General features: G+C 56.4%; 1 protein-coding gene and 1 long non-coding RNA gene across 2 annotated transcripts; both read left to right on the top strand.

The window, feature by feature from the left end:
* The first annotated feature begins 1017 nt into the window (after positions 1–1017).
* Positions 1018–2513, top strand: LOC118976373 (uncharacterized). Its single transcript, XR_005064255.1, has 3 exons — positions 1018–1100; positions 1864–1985; positions 2192–2513. It is a non-coding gene; the product is annotated as an uncharacterized LOC118976373 (long non-coding RNA).
* Positions 2514–6133: 3620 nt separating this feature from the next.
* Positions 6134–8732, top strand: CEBPA (CCAAT enhancer binding protein alpha). The gene has a single exon (XM_037030777.1). The coding sequence runs from the start codon at positions 6247–6249 to the stop codon at positions 7306–7308; it is 1062 nt and encodes a 353-aa protein (XP_036886672.1). The 5' UTR covers positions 6134–6246; the 3' UTR covers positions 7309–8732.
* The last annotated feature ends 6906 nt before the right edge of the window (positions 8733–15638 follow it).

Below are 15638 nucleotides of genomic sequence, written 5' to 3'. Positions count from 1 at the left end.
GTTTGGTTCGCAGGCCTGCGCTCAGTCCACTGAGCTACACCAGCCAGGGCCAGAGTACTCGCACTTTTAAACATATTTAAAATCACTTGCATTTACTATTTCGTAAAAATAAACTATCTGTGTACACCCATTTTCTTTTTGATTTGTTTTCATATGATTTGTAGAAGTTATATATGTGTATATATATATATAGCTCATATATATATATATATATATATATATAAGCTTTTCTCATTTAAAATAAAGATGACTTATGGTATGTGGAACTAAATCTGATTTACTGTCTATAACTAGGCGTGCTTCCCATATAAGCACATTCACAAATCAGAAAATAGTTCATTCTTAGCCTATGTTTCCAGATTTTTTTTACTCAGAAAATATCATCATTAAAAGGCATTTTGAAGTTATTGACAGATCTATGGACTCCATTATGGCATCATGCATTTGTAGAGTACATGAAGGTAACTTTAAAACATTTTATAGTTTATATAGTTTATAAAACTATAAAATTATAAAACTATAAATTAAAGGTGATTTAAAGTATTTTTTATCATTTATAAAGCTATAAAAGTAATACATACATACTCATCTGTTTAAAACGTCCAACATCCAGGAGTATATACATTTGAAGTATAAGTTTTCTGCCTTCCTCCCAGGTGGCCTTGCTGTTCACGGTTTGGTGTATGTCCCTCCTAACTTTTCTATTCACCCTCAATACATATTTACATAACTGTCACCCCAAGAAGTAAGACCTGCCTGCTGTGCTGTAAATTGCTTTTTTCCCCATTATGGCTTTATCCTAGCAGTCTAGAATGGTGACATTTGCAATTCCGTTTTTTAACGCTGTAAGCTGACTGTCCCCACAGACCGCAGCCAGGCCTGAGGAAGCGAAGGGGCTTGAATGCAGAAGGTCTCTGGAAGCATCAGGCAGCCCACCGTGGGCAGCTGGTCTCTCCTGTAACTCCATCGCCTGTACTCAGGGGACGCTTTACACCCAGCCTGGTGGATTTGGGCAGCCAAGTACAACCACAAGGAAAGAAGGCTAGAATTGAGGCCTGTATGCGCTGGTACCTAAAGACTCTGGTTGTGATTTTCAAAAGGTTCGATTTCTCCCCTTATTTAAGTTTTACTTGTTTGTTGGTTGCTTTTTAAGATGCGCCTTGAGGTATACATCCTTGTAATTAGCAAAGAGAAGGAATGAGATCATTACAGTGGGGACACAGAAGTGGGCTCCAAGGAGCCCCACCCCATCTCTGGAGCGGTAGGGCTGTCAGGGTACGTGCCGGGGCAGCCCCTGCCTCCCACGTGAGCCTGCGGGAGGCAGGCCGGTTCTCCCAGGTGGATCTGATGTCCTCACGCCCAAGCACCGAGTCTGCTCCCCTGAGCAACTCTCCCAGCGAGCAGCCTCCCAGCCGAGCCCTACACATAAGGGTGCTCTGGAGCCAACGTGGGGGAGGGGTGTCAGGGCTGCCTTGTTGGGCTGAGAAGTTCTCACCACACAACCGAGCCCGATTCAGGAGGCCTCCACGCACTCAGCTTTGTGTTTCAGCAGGGGTGCATCTCTCTAGAGAAAGGCACCCTTTTTCCTCCTGACGAAGGCACTTTCTGCTCAGCCACGCCCCAGGGGCCTGCATCTGCCTGAGGGAGATTCTTTCGAGTTAGCCCAAAGGCACTGTGTAGGCTCTCCAGGCCCTAGCTGCAGAAGGCTCCTAGGGGCCTGCCCTGAGGAGCTCTGACCCAGGGGTCAGGTCTTGCCCAGCATCCTTTGAGCCACCCTTGAGCAGCCCTCCTAGGCTTGGGGACAAACTGAGAGTTCTGGGTGGCAGTTTTCTTGAACAGAATCTATTCTTGTCCATTCAACAGATATTTGAGGCTCTACCATAGGCCAAGGCCTGTTCTCGCTCCGGAAATAGGCGGAATGGGAGAAGGTCCTGTCTTTGTGAAGCTGGCACTCTGGTGGGGAGACCAGACAGGGAACAAGAGAAGTAAGTAAATAAAACCGTTTTCCATTTATTTTCCAGTGCGATGAGGAAAATAAAGCACACAGTGGCCAAAGGGGTGGTGTGGTGGGGGCCAGGGGAAGGTGGTTGGCTAAGTATGCAGTTCAGACCTGAGAGGACCCTCTTTGAGAAGGTGAGACTCCAACGACAGGAAGAAGGAGTCATGCCCACATTTTGGAAGAACATTCCAGGGAGCCAGCGAAGCCCAGGAAATCTCCCCAAGGCTGGGAGACACTCATCTTGTCGAAGAATAGTTGGGAGCCAGGAAGAGTCTGAGGAGTGGAAGAGGAAAGGGCCAAATTATGCAGGCCTTGTGGCCAGGGTGGCGCGTCACATGTCTCCGTCCACATGCAAAAGAAGGTCACAGGAGGTTGAAGGAGGTGAGTGAAATGGTCCCAGTGAATGTTTAATGGGAACGCGGCAGCTTTGTGGACAATGCTGGGGGCAAGGAGGCCAGCAAGGCAGCAGGGAGGCCAGCGAGAGGCTGCTGTGGCAGCCCAGGTGAGCGAGCATGGTGGCTGGAACAGGAGCCTGTGGAGAGATGAGAGAAGGGATGCATTTCGGATATTGGTGTGGAATTGTTGCTGACATGCCGTCCAACAGAAGAGGGCCAGGGGCCTCCAGACAAGGCCAGAAGCACTGGTATCACTGTTCTCCTGCCTGCAGTGAATGAGAGCGGGACTGGCCAGGGCCCTGGGACCCTGCCCAGCAGGCCCCGGTACTTCGCTCAGACTCAGGTACTAGGACCCCTGAGCTGGATCTCACATTAGAGGGCCCCCTCATGCCTTCCTCTGGCTCTTCCCTTCCCTTGGGGTGATGAGTCTACCAGGCCAAGGGATTTCCTGCTCGAACAACCCAGAGGCAGCTGCCTGGGTAACATGGGCTGTGTTACCAGGAACTTGGCAGTGTGCACACCCCAAGTCCAAGAGGTGATGGGAGTGGGGGGCAGTTTTCAGGGGCATGGGCAGAGTTGCAGTCCTGTGCTGGGAATCTATACCCACCTGAGGAAGCTCCTGGTGGGGGACAGTCCAAGGGGGTAGATCACAGTGCCCTCCTGCTACAAGCTGGCTGGCAAAAGCCTGGGAGACAGGCTCTCTCCTCCACCTGGACTGGCCTTGGCCATAAACCCAGCCCCATCCTCAGATACAGCCTTATCTAGGCCCCTCCCTACACTCCAGCCTAACAGACATCTCGTCCTTTGTTACCAGAACATGCTGTGAACTCACAGCCTCTCCACCTTTGCACCCACTGTTCCGTCCACCTATCCTAGGAGACTCTTGCTCGTCCTTCAAGGTGCAGCTCAAAGACCTACTCTTCCATGAAGCCCTCTCTGATGTCCTGTCTTAGCCTAGGCTGCAGTAACAAAATAACCACAGATTGTGTGGTTTCAATAACAGAAGTTAGTCTCATAGCTCTGGAAGCTGGAAGTCCAAGACCAGGGTGCCAGGATGGCTGGGTTTGGGTGAGGGCTCTCTTCTCTGGCTTGCAGACACTGCCATGCTTGTGTCCTCACATGGTGCCAGTGCCAGAGTTCTAGCCAGGTGGGGTGGGGGGAGGAGATCTCCCTCTCTCCTCCGACAAGGCCACCAATCCTGTCCGATTAGGACCCCACCCTATGACCTCATTGAATCTTAATTACTGCCCCCCCATACCCCAGATTACAGTCACATTGGGGGTTAGGGCTTCAACTAATGAATTGGATTGGGGAATACAATTTAGCCCATAGCACCTCCCCAAACGGAATTTGCTGATACCTGCCCCCCCCCACACACACACAGAGGCTCCTGTTCACCAGGGCAGAGCATCCATTATCATTCAGCTCATCCATCCTTCATCCCCACTCATGTCTCCTACCAGACCTTCGACAAATTAGCGGACAAAGTCCCGCTGCCCACTCCCGTCACTTGGTCTTTCCATGTCACCTCATCTGTGAGGAGTCCCTTGTTGGGACTGTAGGAGTTCCAGCGGACTGTGTTACCTGTCTCCCCAAATGTGCCCAGAGCTCCAAGGGGGCAGAGGCCACTTCTTACTCATCTCCGGACACTACACACCTTGCACAAAGCTGGCTTTGTGGGGGAAATCTGGTCCTGTTGTGGAAGGACCTGCAGCCCTGGATGTGGGCCCTCTTGGGGGCCTCTCTCACCTCCATACACCCTATGGAGGAGGCCTGGTTCCAGTGCTCCCCCAGCCCTGGGGGCCTCGGAGATTCCCTCCCATCCTAAGAGGAGACACTCCACCTGCACCCTGAACAGGGTGCATTGCAGTAGCCTTTTCTTCACTCCCACCCTGGGGCAGCCGTTATTATTAGCAGGGCAGGAAAATGGAAAAGCCCCTCCGAGTTTCTCTGCGGCTCCCCAGGGGCTGGCCAGCACAGCAGCTCCTCAGCTCGCACGGGTTATTTGTTTAACATATCTACTTTTACTCCCAGTCCAAAATCAAGCTAAAAATATGTTATGTGTGAAGTCTGGACTAAAAACTGAAGCAGTTGGGTCATTAATCATTGGAAATATGATGCATAGAAACTTGATTAAAGCACAGGGTGCATTCCGCAGTTGAAATTGCTTCTTTCCTGTGACCACAGTGGAAGCCTGGCCGGTGTTTGCGCGCTGGCCTTGAGGGCTCCTGGGCAGGTGGGGCGCCTTGCCAAGCCTCGGAAGGCTGCTCTCTGCGAGAGGGTCTAGACCAGCGTGGCCCATGGCTCCCAAGGCAGGCACACCTCCAATCAACATCCAGGCAGCGTTGGACTTCGAGCACGAAGTCGTAAGGGCGGTGGGGGAGGAGGGTAGTGGCAAGGGTCCATGAGGTCCCCAGTGAGCCCCGCTGTCCACGCGATCCCCACAGAAAATGCACGAGGCACCACGTGGCTGAGGAAACCGGCCGCCAAAAAATCCTTTCCAATGAGTTCTGAGGCGGCTCAGCGCCGGAGAGGGTGGGGAGATCGGGGGGCGGGGGGCGAGAGGAGGACACTGAGTCTGGCCACTTATTCCCCACCCCGGGTGTCTCGGGAAACCCAGCGGCCTGAGAACCAACCAGCAGGGTTCTCCCATTAAGTTCTCGGATCCTGAGCCTCCGAGACTCCGAGACCCAGGCTCCCCTGACACTCCTGCTGGAGCCCATCTGAACCGGGACTAGGGGAGAAGGCAGTGCGTTCCAAACCCGTTGACAGCCGGCCCACTTCGAGATCCCCGTTCCGGAGGCAAGTCCGCCTCCTCTTTCAGTGCGCTCCCCCTCGCTCTGGTACCCCAGCCCCGGAATCCAGCTGCGCCCGTCGCACAGGGAAAATTTGGCGCCCGGGAGGGACAGCCCCGCCAAGCCCCGAGCGCGCTTAGCAACCCTAACTCGGCGAGAAGTAATTAAAAAAGAAAAAGTTTTCCAGCCCAGGCGGTCAGACCGGACGAGTCCACCAGGCTCCCGGGGCCGCGACCGCCTCCTCGTCCCTCCGCTCCCTGCTGGGTCCTAGCGCCCGACACTGCAACGCTCTTGGAACCCTGAGGTCCTGTGAGAGGCGGAGCTGGGGAAAGGTGCATGGAATCCGTGGGGCCGCCTGGAGACTGCAGATAAAGACGCAAAATCACGACACTCCGGGCCTCTACACGTCGCGGTGTGCAATAGGCCGTACCTCCAAAACTGTTTTCTGCCACCCACCCCAGCCCCAGATCTTTCTCCGAGTCGCCGCCCTCCAGAAACCCCGATCCTGGACAGGACCGATTCTGGCTTTTAAAGCGAGCCGGCGCCACAGTAGCTCAGAGACCAGGACTTGCCCTCCACCAACCCTCTGCGCGGTGGCTGGGTGCTCCTGGCCACCACCGGCCGTTGGCTGGAAGTGGGTGTCTGGCAGAGGCTAGAGAAGGGGGCCCACCACCGACCACGTGTTTGTGGGGGGGACAACTCGGCCGAGGGCTGGGCACCGCGGGCGGGTCACGGTTCTGCTCCCGGTGCAGGGGCCGGTGGGCGTTGCCTCGCGGGCTCTCCCGCCACCTCCGTGCTCCGGCCCGCTCACCACCTTCTTCTGCGGAGAGGCCCTAAGACCCAGGAGGCGCCGCGCGCTGTCTCCGCCGGCGGGGCGCTAGAGGGCGACAGCTAACCTGGGTATAAATAAGGGGCCCGCGCGGGCCTGGCCATTCGCGACCCGGAGCCGCGCGGGCGCAAGCTGGTAGGGACTCCCGGTGGGTGGCGGCAGCAGCGGCGCCCCGCGCAACCTGGAGGCCGCCGAGGCTCGCCATGCCGGGAGGACTCTAGCTCCTCCATGGAGTCGGCCGACTTCTACGAGGTGGAGCCGCGGCCCCCGATGAGCAGTCACCTCCAGAGCCCCCAGCACGCGCCCAGCAGCGCCGTCTTCGGCTTTCCCCGGGGCCCTGGCCCTACGCAGCCCCCAGCCCCACCTGCCGCCCCGGAGCCGCTGGGTGGCATCTGTGAACACGAGACCTCCATCGACATCAGCGCCTACATCGACCCGGCAGCCTTCAACGACGAGTTCCTGGCCGACCTGTTCCAGCACAGCCGGCAGCAGGAGAAGGCCAAGGTGGCCGCGGCCCCCTCAGGAGGCGGCGGCAGCGACTTTGACTACCCGGGCGCCCCGGTGGGCCCCGGAGGCGTTGTTATGCCCGGGGGAGCGCACGGCCCCCCTCCCAGCTACGGCTGCTCCGGAGTCGGTTACCTGGACGGCAGGCTGGAGCCCCTGTACGAGCGCGTCGGGGCGCCAGCGCTGCGGCCGCTAGTGATCAAGCAGGAGCCGCGCGAGGAGGACGAGGCAAAACAGCTGTCGCTGGCCGGCCTCTTCCCCTACCAGCCGCCTCCGCCGCCGCCGCCGCACCCGCACCCGCCGCCCGCGCACCTGGCTGCCCCGCACCTGCAGTTCCAGATCGCTCACTGCGGCCAGACCACCATGCACCTGCAGCCCGGCCACCCCACGCCGCCGCCCACGCCCGTGCCCAGCCCGCATCCAGCGCCAGCACTCAGCGCCGCTGGCCTTCCCGGTTCCGGCGGCGCGCTCAAGGGGCTGACCGCTGCGCACTCCGACCTCCGCGCGGGCGGCGGAGGCGCGGGCAAAACCAAGAAGTCGGTGGACAAGAATAGCAACGAGTACAGGGTGCGGCGGGAACGCAACAACATCGCCGTGCGCAAGAGCCGGGACAAGGCCAAGCAGCGTAATGTGGAGACGCAGCAGAAGGTGCTGGAGCTGACCAGTGACAATGACCGCCTGCGCAAGCGGGTGGAACAATTGAGCCGTGAACTGGACACCCTGCGGGGCATCTTCCGCCAGCTACCAGAGAGCTCCCTGGTCAAGGCCATGGGCAACTGCTCTTGAGGCCCCGGCGGCGGCGGGACCGCTCTGGGCCGGCCCCTGGCTGGGACCTCGGGAGTGCTTTCGGGTCTCTGGATCTCAAGACTGTCAGAGCCGCGCATGCCAGGACTAGGAGATTCCGATGCCACCTGAAAGCCTGGCCTGCCGCGCGTGCCCCTGGCTTTCTTCTGCGCGGGACACGGTGCGTCCAAGAGGAGGGGTCAGGCAGGAGTTTCTTCCTGTAAAAGAGGAGAAGCATCGTGGGGCCAAGCGGGGAGCCTGGCAACTTTAGTATTAAAGAATAACATTGTGCCTTGGAAATGCAAACTCACCCGCTCTGATTCCTACCACGTAGGGGGAGCAAATTTGTGCCTTGTCATTTTATTTGGAAGGTTCCTGCCTCCTTCGCAAGGCTGCAGCTGGCCCCCATGAGAGAAGGAGGGGGTGCAGTCCCCACGCAGGGGGAAGGTTCAGGGAGAGCAGAGATCCAGAGAGCCAGTCCCCAGCTGTTCCTCAGCTCCTTGTCCGAGGAGGGGAGGAAACGCAGGGATCTGGGGCTCTGAACCTACCATTGCTCCCCTAGGTTCCCCTGGGACTCGTGAAGGTGGAGGGTCCCTTGTTCCTTGCCTCACCTCCCAGCCTACCACAGGCTGGGCTTCCAGGGCAGAACTCTTTGGTTTCAGTGTCACCAGTGAGAGCCCTCACCCCCAGGCAGACCAGAAAGCTAGGTGTGGGTTAGCTTAAGGACGTGCGTTCATGAGAGTGGTGGCCTGGTGGAAGCCGGAAACACAGAGTTCCCGACCTGGCGTTGGAGGCAGGGTGAAGGGACCCTGGGAGCATCGGCCTTGTCTGTCCTGTCAGGCGGCAGCATGGCCATACAAACTCGAAGCACAGTCCGTCCATCCCAGAGGGACCCGAGCTATGAGAAGCTTTCCAAATATTTTGCTTTATCAGCCGGTATCAGCATTTGTATCTGGCCTCTCTGTGTCCCCAGCGGTGCCTTGTGCAATGTGAATGTGCATGTCTATGCGAAACCACCATTTTCTTTGGTTTTTGTTTTGTTTTGGTTTTGCTCAGATACTTGCCAAAATGAGACTCTTCGTCAGCCGCGGCAGGGAGGGTCTGCGGCTCTCTTTCCTTTTGGCTTTGGGATTGCTTTTGCTCCCAGGGGAACCGAAGAGGCGAGATGGGCTTCCCCTTTCCCCCAGCTTTCCCTGGGGGTGGCTGTGGGCCTCCGTCTCCTCCAGCCCCAGGCTGCCCACAGGCTTGTCCCCCGCGGAGGCCCTGGCTCTGGGTCTGGGAGGGAGGCGCCTCCAGCCAGCACCACTCAGATCGCTGGGCTTGGGACAGGGAGGGCCGGCTTGGTTCTCTTCTTTTGGGGAGACCATAAGAGTTTCATGTTAGATGTTTTATGTATTATATCTATAATATAAATGTATCACAGTAAATGTTGGTGTCTTTTTAAAACCAAAAAAAACGACTTCCACGGTTTTCTGCGGGCCAGGTCACATTTGTAAACAATCACAGCGTATTTTCTGGCTGAGAGCCTGACTTTTATTCACTCTCCACCCATCATGAGCCCCTCTTTGCATTAGAAGGGTGACTTCTCCCAAGCAAGGCAAATACACGACAGAAGGAAGACAAGGCTCCAAGCTGAAAATGCCAAAGCCTGAGGAGAGTCTCCTGCCTGGAGACCTTGCCCCGGGGGGTGGGGGGGTGGAGAGGGGGAGGGCATGGGACCTCGCTGTGGCCTCTCATTGGTACTCTGGGAGGAGAGGGGCACGGAGAAGGAGCACCCTGCCTGAAGTTGCCACAGCCTCTTTGGGGCTTGGGCAGGACTTGTCCAGGCTCCAGGGGCCCTTTGGCCACACTCACTTAGAGCCACTCACAGCTCCAGCTCTGGAACAGTCTCTCCCACACCTGCCTTTGCTCCTGGGCAGGCAGGGAGAGGCCTCCAACTTCAGGACCCTCCACCCCTTCCCCTTGCTCTGAACCGTGGGGCTGCGGGCTACCCCAACAGGGCCCCCGAAAGGCAGCCTGCAGACGGAGCGCCCCTCCACTGGCTTTCCACGCCTTCCCTGCCCCAGCTCACCCAGAAAAGGGGGCCCACCGCAGGCCTGCAGTGGGCGTCTGACCCTTCCCCACACCTGGCCATGAGCCAACCCCAACATCCACGCTGCCCACTGCATCCATCCTGCAGTGAGTCCCGACTTGGATGACTGCCCTGTGAGGACGGGCGTCCGGCACCCTCTTAGCAGCAGTGAAAACCACCCAGGGGAGGGGGTACCTTCAAGCCTGAAAGAACGGGGCCTGGGAGGAAGTCACGCAGGAGGCTGGCAGGGTCTTCTGAGTTTACTCTTTCTGAGGGCAAAAGGCAAAACCGTTTTTACCTTCTGTTTTCACTCTGAGAGCGTTCACTTGAGCCTATGCTTACAGGGTATGCCAGTGTGGTCTGGGACAGTTTCAAGAAATTACACAGTCTCCTTAAACTCTGAAAGCGTTAGCTTTACCTGACTATGAAGTTAATGGGGGTGCCCTGCCCCCCTTCCTGTTCCCCCCTTTCCGTCTTGTGTCTTGCCGCCTCCTCACCCATGGCCGCCCTTGGCAGAGGGAAAGCCACGAGCCCAGTGAGGAGGCGGCAGCCTGCGCCGCTGCCTGGGAACCAGGGAGGCAGAGTCCCGCCGCCTGCCTAGAGGCCCGGGGCAGGCCACAGCTTGCTCGGCCCCAGCAAACCCTCTCTGAGTTCAGTGCTAATTCCAGTTTTTCTTGTTTGAGGGGGCCAAGCCTTGGCTTCCCCCTTTGCCCCCAGAACAGATCCCGGGATGAGTGGGGGAGGGGCGCCCCTCCTGCCCTCAGTTCCCACCCCCCCTCCCCTCCCACTGTCCCATCTCCAGGAATTTCCTCTGTCAAAGCCGTCAGCTTAGGAAAGGACACCACTCCCACGGCAGATCCTGAGGTCTGGGGCAGGTTTTGTTGGGGAGGAGAGGGATCCAACCACAGCCAGCCCCTGGAAAGGGACGGGGTTGGGAGGCCCCTGTGTGGCCCCCAATAGATAGAGCAGCCTGCCGGCGGGAGGGGAAAGCATGGGGTGAACCTGCCCAACTCATGCTCTGTGCCAGCCAGAGAGGCCCCTGGGGAGAGCCAGTCTTTGCCACCCACTGCTTCCTGCAGGGCCCCCCACAGTTCCCCTCCTGACTTTGGCCTTTATGAGGAACTACTCCAAGAGCCTGGCACCAAACACACCCCAAGTATTTACTGGTTGCCTACTGGATGCCAGGGTCTATGCCTAGGCTGGGGTATTCATCTGGAAACAAGAAGACTAGGGTCTCACAGCCTTGTGACATCCAGATGTGTCTTAAGAGTGACAAATGCAATAAGAGAAAACTCAAAGTGTGAAGAGAGGCCACCAGGGAAGGCTTCCTGGAGGCAGCGGCTTTGACCCATTGCGGCCATGGACCCTCTCCAACAGGCCTGGACACCTCTGCCTTGCACTCTCCCATGAGGGTTAGCAGGCGACTCACTCCCTTGGTAGGCCACCACAGCCCGGTGTCCCCCGAGAGTACTGTTCAGGGGAACGAGCCTGCAGGGAAGGAGCGAGGGCAAAAGGGAGAGAGGGAGGCACTCCTTCGCTGCCAGGTGCCTCCTGATGGTTTAGCGTTGTCACGAATGTCACCCTTATCTTTTGGATCACCTGGGAATCTGTGAATGTGGGGTGGGGCCCTGACACCTGCGATGAGCCACTGGGACTGGTGAGGAGTGTCTGCCCCTCCCAGGTCTCCTGCCTCCTCCTTTCCAGGCAGGAACCTGCCAGGCCTCCTCCACGAGCAGCTGATTTCACGGGAGGAGGTGGGACAGTGGGGAGAGGAAAAGGGACACCACCCCTGGTGCGGGCCAAGAGGGGGCAGAAACCCAGCAGGCCTGCTTCCAGGCACCCACAGGCCTTCCGCAGACACAAGGTAGAGGCCTTGCCCATGCACATGCGATATCCCATCTTGCTGTTTTTTATGCGGGCAGGTAGAGGTAGGCTTTTCTCTTATTTTCTTTTATTTAAATTAAACTAAACCACCAGCACCTTTGAAAGATCATCCTTGCCTCTGTAAAAGACTTGTACCATCTCCCATTTCTGGACATCCCCATTTCTCCCCCTCCTCCATACCCCTCTCTGTGGATGGAGCATTTGACGTAAGCAGACATAGGAAAGATACCAATTCACTATCAAAGCATCTTAGCCCCATCCCAGAGCAATTAAAAAGCCAGATGGAATCTCTGGGAAATCGGCATTAATAACACGAACAATCTGTGCAGGCCGGCAGGGACCCAGGAGCCTTGGGCGGGGGCAGGGAGGAGGCAGGGGTGCTGGGGTGTGAGCTCAGTTGCCTTGTGACCTGCCTGGGGGGTTGGGGATGGGGCCACCGCAAGGGTCTGCCTAGGCCTCAGCAGGGCTTCCCCCTCCAGCCCCTACAAAGCCCTCTGTGCATCCTGGATCCTGGTCGCCTCAGACAGAGCCAAACAAATGTGGAACCCATTACTCAGGCAGCCACAGCCTTGGCCAGCCCCATTCTGGCACCCAGAAGCTTTGCTTCCCTTCACTTTTGTTTTTATTTATTATTTTTCTAGCCTTCTTGCCCCACCCACTAGGAACAGGGCTCCCTGGGTGAAAGCTTCCACGGATGCCTTTTCTCTTCATTTGCTCTGCCCAAGCCATACTTGAGAACAACAGAGAGTATCGGGCACCCCATGGGACCTGCACCCAAAGGTTCCCATTAGGTTACAGAGTGGTGGGCGCTTGCAGCAAGACGGACGCGCTCTCAGAAGCCAGAGAGATTGCTGGAGGAGCAGGTCGCAGGGGGCCACACTCCCTGGCTGCTCTGAGGGCCCAGAAGGGGCTCGGTGAGGACCATGGGAAAAGAATCTTCTGCTGTTCTAGGCAGAGCTGACAAGCCAGACCCTTCCACAGCCCCATTTTTCGAACTGTGCTCTGGAGGCCCACCGGAGATGCACTTCAAGACGTAGTTTTCTCATAGTCAACAAGTTGGGATGGGAGTTGGCTTGTTTTAAAAATATCCTTTGCGCTTCTCCTGTAACCAGAGAGCCATTTTTTTGACCTTCCATCTTTCCTGTCTCCTTGTCCCCACTCTTCACCCTCACCCTCGGCCTCCTGGAAACTGCCCTCTCCAAGGTCACCATGAGCTCCTGGAGCCGAATCACATAAACTCACCTGGGAGTCTGCTTTGTCTTGGCCTCCTGCTGAACTTGGCCACAGTGGTTGTTCAGCATCTGGCCCACAGCAGGCCTTCCACACGTGTGCGAAGGCACGGATCCCTGTGCAACTCATCTCTCTCCTCCTTTGAAACACACCCTCACTCTCTCCTCGCCGTTCAGGGGTTTGTTGGGGTGGCCTGAGACCCCCTAAGCAGGGGCACGAGGGGCCGGTCACACCGTTGTGGAAGGCAACACAGGGGCACTTGAAATTAAGACTCATTCTACCTGAGTCGTGGCGGCTATGAATTTAATTTTTTAATGCAAGAATCCTAAGAAAGGGCCCTGGCTGGTGTAGCTCAGTGGATTGAGCGAGGACCTGCGAACCAGACGATCGCGGTTCGATTCCCAGTCAGGGCACATGCCTGGGTTGCGGGTCAGTTCCCTGCAGGCCAACTCCCAGCAGGGGACGCACAAAAGGCAACCATACATTGATGTTTCTCTCCCTCTCTCCTTCCCTTCCCCTCTAAAGATAAATAAATAAAATAAAATAAAATAAAATAAAGAATCCTAAGAAAGGTAACCCGTCTGGTGCTAGATAATCCTCGGTGTGACTTTTTTTTTTACCACCAGAAGCAGGGCCTGTCCAGGCCAGACGAGATGGTCAGGCTCTGAGGGACAGCGTACAGGAAGGAGGTGGGATTTCGGGGAGAGGCCGCGCGGTGCGCCCCACGGCTGCTGGAGCAGGCCGCTGGGACCTCGTGTTTGTGCCATAAAAATCTCGCAGGCCTTTGTGTCTCCCTAGGATGACACACAAAGCCTTTACTGAGGGACTATGGCCCACGAGTGGGGACGACAGTGGCCAAATGTGGCCTAGGACCAGGACGTGTCACCCAGCGACAGAGTCAGAGACAGGTCTTGAAGGGAACCATCACGGCCTGTCCGAAGCCCTCTAGATCCGAAGACATTTCTGCTCCTTGGCAAGGGGCGGCCGACCTTTCACCAGAGGGGAAGCCTCTCCCCAGGCAGCAGCCACTGGCCCTCGCGGCTCTCGTTGGTGAAGAAACGTGCCTGACTGGGGCGGCCTTCCCCTCAGGCTTTGGGCAGCGGTCCCAGCTGGACGCGGCAGCAGCACAGCCCCTGTTTGTGAACTGGGGGCAAGGCCGTGTCAGAGATGGGGCACCTGCCCCAGAGGGAGCCACTGTGACCTTCCATGTCAGGTGTGGACCCCTCCGAAGTGCCCTGGATGATTTACAATTTGCAAACACGTTTTATGGGATTCTTCAGTTTTTGCGAGAGCAATTACAATGACTAAGCGTGACAAATCGCTCCCTACACGCTGTCTTTGTGCTGTGAGGAAATGTGTGTGCTTCACTGTTTTGCCTGGTGCAGTAACATTTTAAAAATAGACTCATTCACTGTACTTGAAGGCAATTTGTTCTAAATTTTCCCACTAATTTGACTTTAATCTGATATTAAAAATTCATGTGACCACATCCCCACTGATTTATAGGGAATAAGCCCTACCTGGCAGCACCTTAATTGGCCTTCGCCCAGGAATTCACAAGACGAAGGACTTATCCTAGAACAATTTGAAGTCACTAGTGGCTGCGATGCTTAAGACTATGTCTCATTCAGCAATGCAAGTGCCACTTGCCTGGGGCTGGTGACAGTGAGTATGGGCTAGAGGCCACTGCTGCTGTCCTGCAGAGCTAGGCGTGGAGTAGGCCAGCAGTCAGCATTGTGCAGATGTATCGAGCCTAGATGCCCTGGCGTGGGACATGCTTGAGGTGTGCGCTGCGCTGGGCTCTGTAAGGGGCAATTTGCTCACAGGTGATAAGCAAAAGTTTCTTCTTTCTCCCATGCTACCATCAGGGTGGCCCTTCTCCCACGGGCCTGTGTAGCCTGGTACCAGCTGACTCCTGGCTGTCCCTCTTACTAATTCTGTGGCCCTTACCAAGTCTCTTCATTTCTCCAAGCTTCCATTTCCTTTTATGCAAAAGGTATGCAAAACCAGTGTATGTCATCAAGTTGTTGGGAAAGGTGAACAAGCAAAGCTTGTGAGACACTTGGCTCGAGCTGGTGAGATTTGCCACGGCGGTGTGTCAGGGCAGGAGGCAGAGTGGGAGGGGGCGGCCACAATTTGGTCCCTGCCAACTCCCTTGGAAGGAGGCAGTTGTGTGGATCATTTACGGCAAAATCCAGCACCCAGAATAGTCCAGTTCCAAAAGTCATTTTAACGTTGCCCAGAATTTTTTTTTTTTACCAGGATGCCTTTCATATGCTATAGAAAGCACTTAACGAGCTCCTCCTGGGTGCAGAGTCCTCTTGCCAGTGACCTTAAAGGCTGAGTCTGAGGTCAAACCCTCCTCACTGCTCTTGGCAGAAGTAGCCAGGCGCCTAAGTGCAGTAAAAGATTCCTGACACAAGTGCAGAACCCTCGGTGACAACTCCTATTTGATGAGAGCAAGCATTCTCGCTGGGGTGACAGCCTCCCCAGATCCCAAGACCTCCCCCTTCCCCAACCCTCCAGCCTCCCCAGTGACTCCTTTCTGTTTGGGAAGCTGAAACCTCTTTCCCCCGTGTCACGGTAGAAAGGGGGTGTGTAGGGTGGCCCTGCCCTCCCCTTGCTGGTGGCAAGAGAGCAAAAGGATTTGCTACGTGTGTCCAGGGGACACCTCCTGCCCCCTCGCCCCCAGTGTCCCCCACTGGGTCATCTCAGTACTTGGCCAAACAGCTGGTTCCCATTTGCCTGACATAGCTCAACCCCAGGACGTAAGGAAGGAGACTGCTCTCCGCCCAGTGGGGAGGCCTGACTGGACTCCCAGAGCCAGGGAAGCTCCTAGGGATCTGAGGGGTAAGGAGGAGGCTGCAGAGGCGGGTGGGAGGAGGCCTTGGGCAGGCTTCCCCAGAGCTATGGTCCCCAGTAGGAAATTGCTCCAGAAAACTACCCTGCTTTTCCCTTTGCTGCCAGGAATGCCACCTCAAGAGTTATTTGAGTTAATGAGCAAACCCCTCAGGCAAGGAAGGAAGGCAGCTCTTGGACAACCCTCCCCCCAACCACTGCTCCAGCACAGAAAACAGTCGGATGCCACTTGTCAAGGGAGAGCAGCAAGTATCAAGACGGGGCCGGGAGGCCTTAAATCACTGGCCCC

The sequence above is a fragment of the Sturnira hondurensis genome, unplaced genomic scaffold (genome assembly GCF_014824575.4).
Source record: "Sturnira hondurensis isolate 20B ecotype Veracruz unplaced genomic scaffold, ASM1482457v3 Scaffold0020884, whole genome shotgun sequence".
Classification (NCBI taxonomy): domain Eukaryota; kingdom Metazoa; phylum Chordata; class Mammalia; order Chiroptera; family Phyllostomidae; genus Sturnira; species Sturnira hondurensis.
The sequence above is the reverse complement of the archived record's forward strand: the minus strand, read 5'-3'. Positions and strand labels throughout refer to the sequence as shown.

What these genes read in the sequence shown, in the direction of transcription:
- CEBPA (XM_037030777.1), top strand. Translation starts at nt 6,247, where the DNA reads ATGGAGTCGGCCGACTTCTACGAGGTGGAGCCGCGGCCCCCGATGAGC.